General features: G+C 74.8%; 1 protein-coding gene across 1 annotated transcript in view; it reads right to left on the reverse strand.

The window, feature by feature from the left end:
- Positions 1–262: 262 nt before the first annotated feature.
- Positions 263–791, reverse strand: part of LOC146596296 (uncharacterized) — an 8,799-nt gene continuing 8,270 nt past the window's right edge. The window contains 1 exon segment of the mRNA XM_085304239.1: positions 263–442. Coding sequence (XP_085160365.1) covers positions 263–442 — 180 coding nt within the window.

Raw genomic sequence — 791 nt, forward strand, 5'->3', positions numbered from 1 at the left:
TGGGAGCTGAAATTCTGCTGTGGCTGCAGGGCTCCGGGCAGGGGCTGGGGTCTCGCCCRGGTGTCCCGGGCTCCTGGCACCCTCTGGAGCATCGCTCAGCCCCGGCCCCAGCCCCCGGGACGCGGCAGAGGGACCGACCGGAGCCACCTGCTCTCGCCAGCCCCGGCACTGCTGGAGCCAAAGCCGTCCTGAAAAATGCGTCTGTCCTCTCCCGCCCCTGCAGCACCGAATAAAGGATTGGTGGAGGAATTAGGTCTCGGAGCTATTCCTGGTGGCAGCTTGTGCCAAAGGCGGTCACGGCCACCGTGTGCTTCCCGAGCCAGCGGAGGAGCCAGCGCTGCGCCTCCGGTCTCCGGAGCCCCCGGCTCCGCGGCGGGGAGGGGGCGCGTGGGGCAGGCCGGGCTGCTCCCGTTCCCGCGGCTCCGGGGCCGTTTCCGCCCCGCTGGCGGGGGAGCCGGGGCAGAGGGCGGGAGCGGGGAGCGCCGCGGCCGGAGCCCCCGGGGACGCGGAGCGCGGCCGGCGGCGTGGCTGCCTGCCACTGCTCCCGCGCCGCCCGCCCCGGCATCCCGCCTCTGCCGCGCCGTAGCCGGGGAAACGGCCTGCCGGCAGTGACGGCCGCAGCCGGGGCCTCCGGCAGCTTCGGGGCTCCCCCCAAGCCCTCGCCCTTCCCAGCCCAGCGGCACCGGCRCGGGCGACACGTGGCTTGCTTTTTATTTCCAACACAGCCGTGCCGACCGGAGCGCAGGCACCGGGCTCGAGCCGGAGGAGGCGGACGGCGGGGGAGGTGGGTG

The sequence above is a fragment of the Rhea americana genome, unplaced genomic scaffold (assembly GCF_003343005.1).
Source record: "Rhea americana isolate MKP2758 unplaced genomic scaffold, rheAme1 scaffold_204, whole genome shotgun sequence".
NCBI classification, from domain to species: Eukaryota; Metazoa; Chordata; class Aves; order Rheiformes; family Rheidae; genus Rhea; species Rhea americana.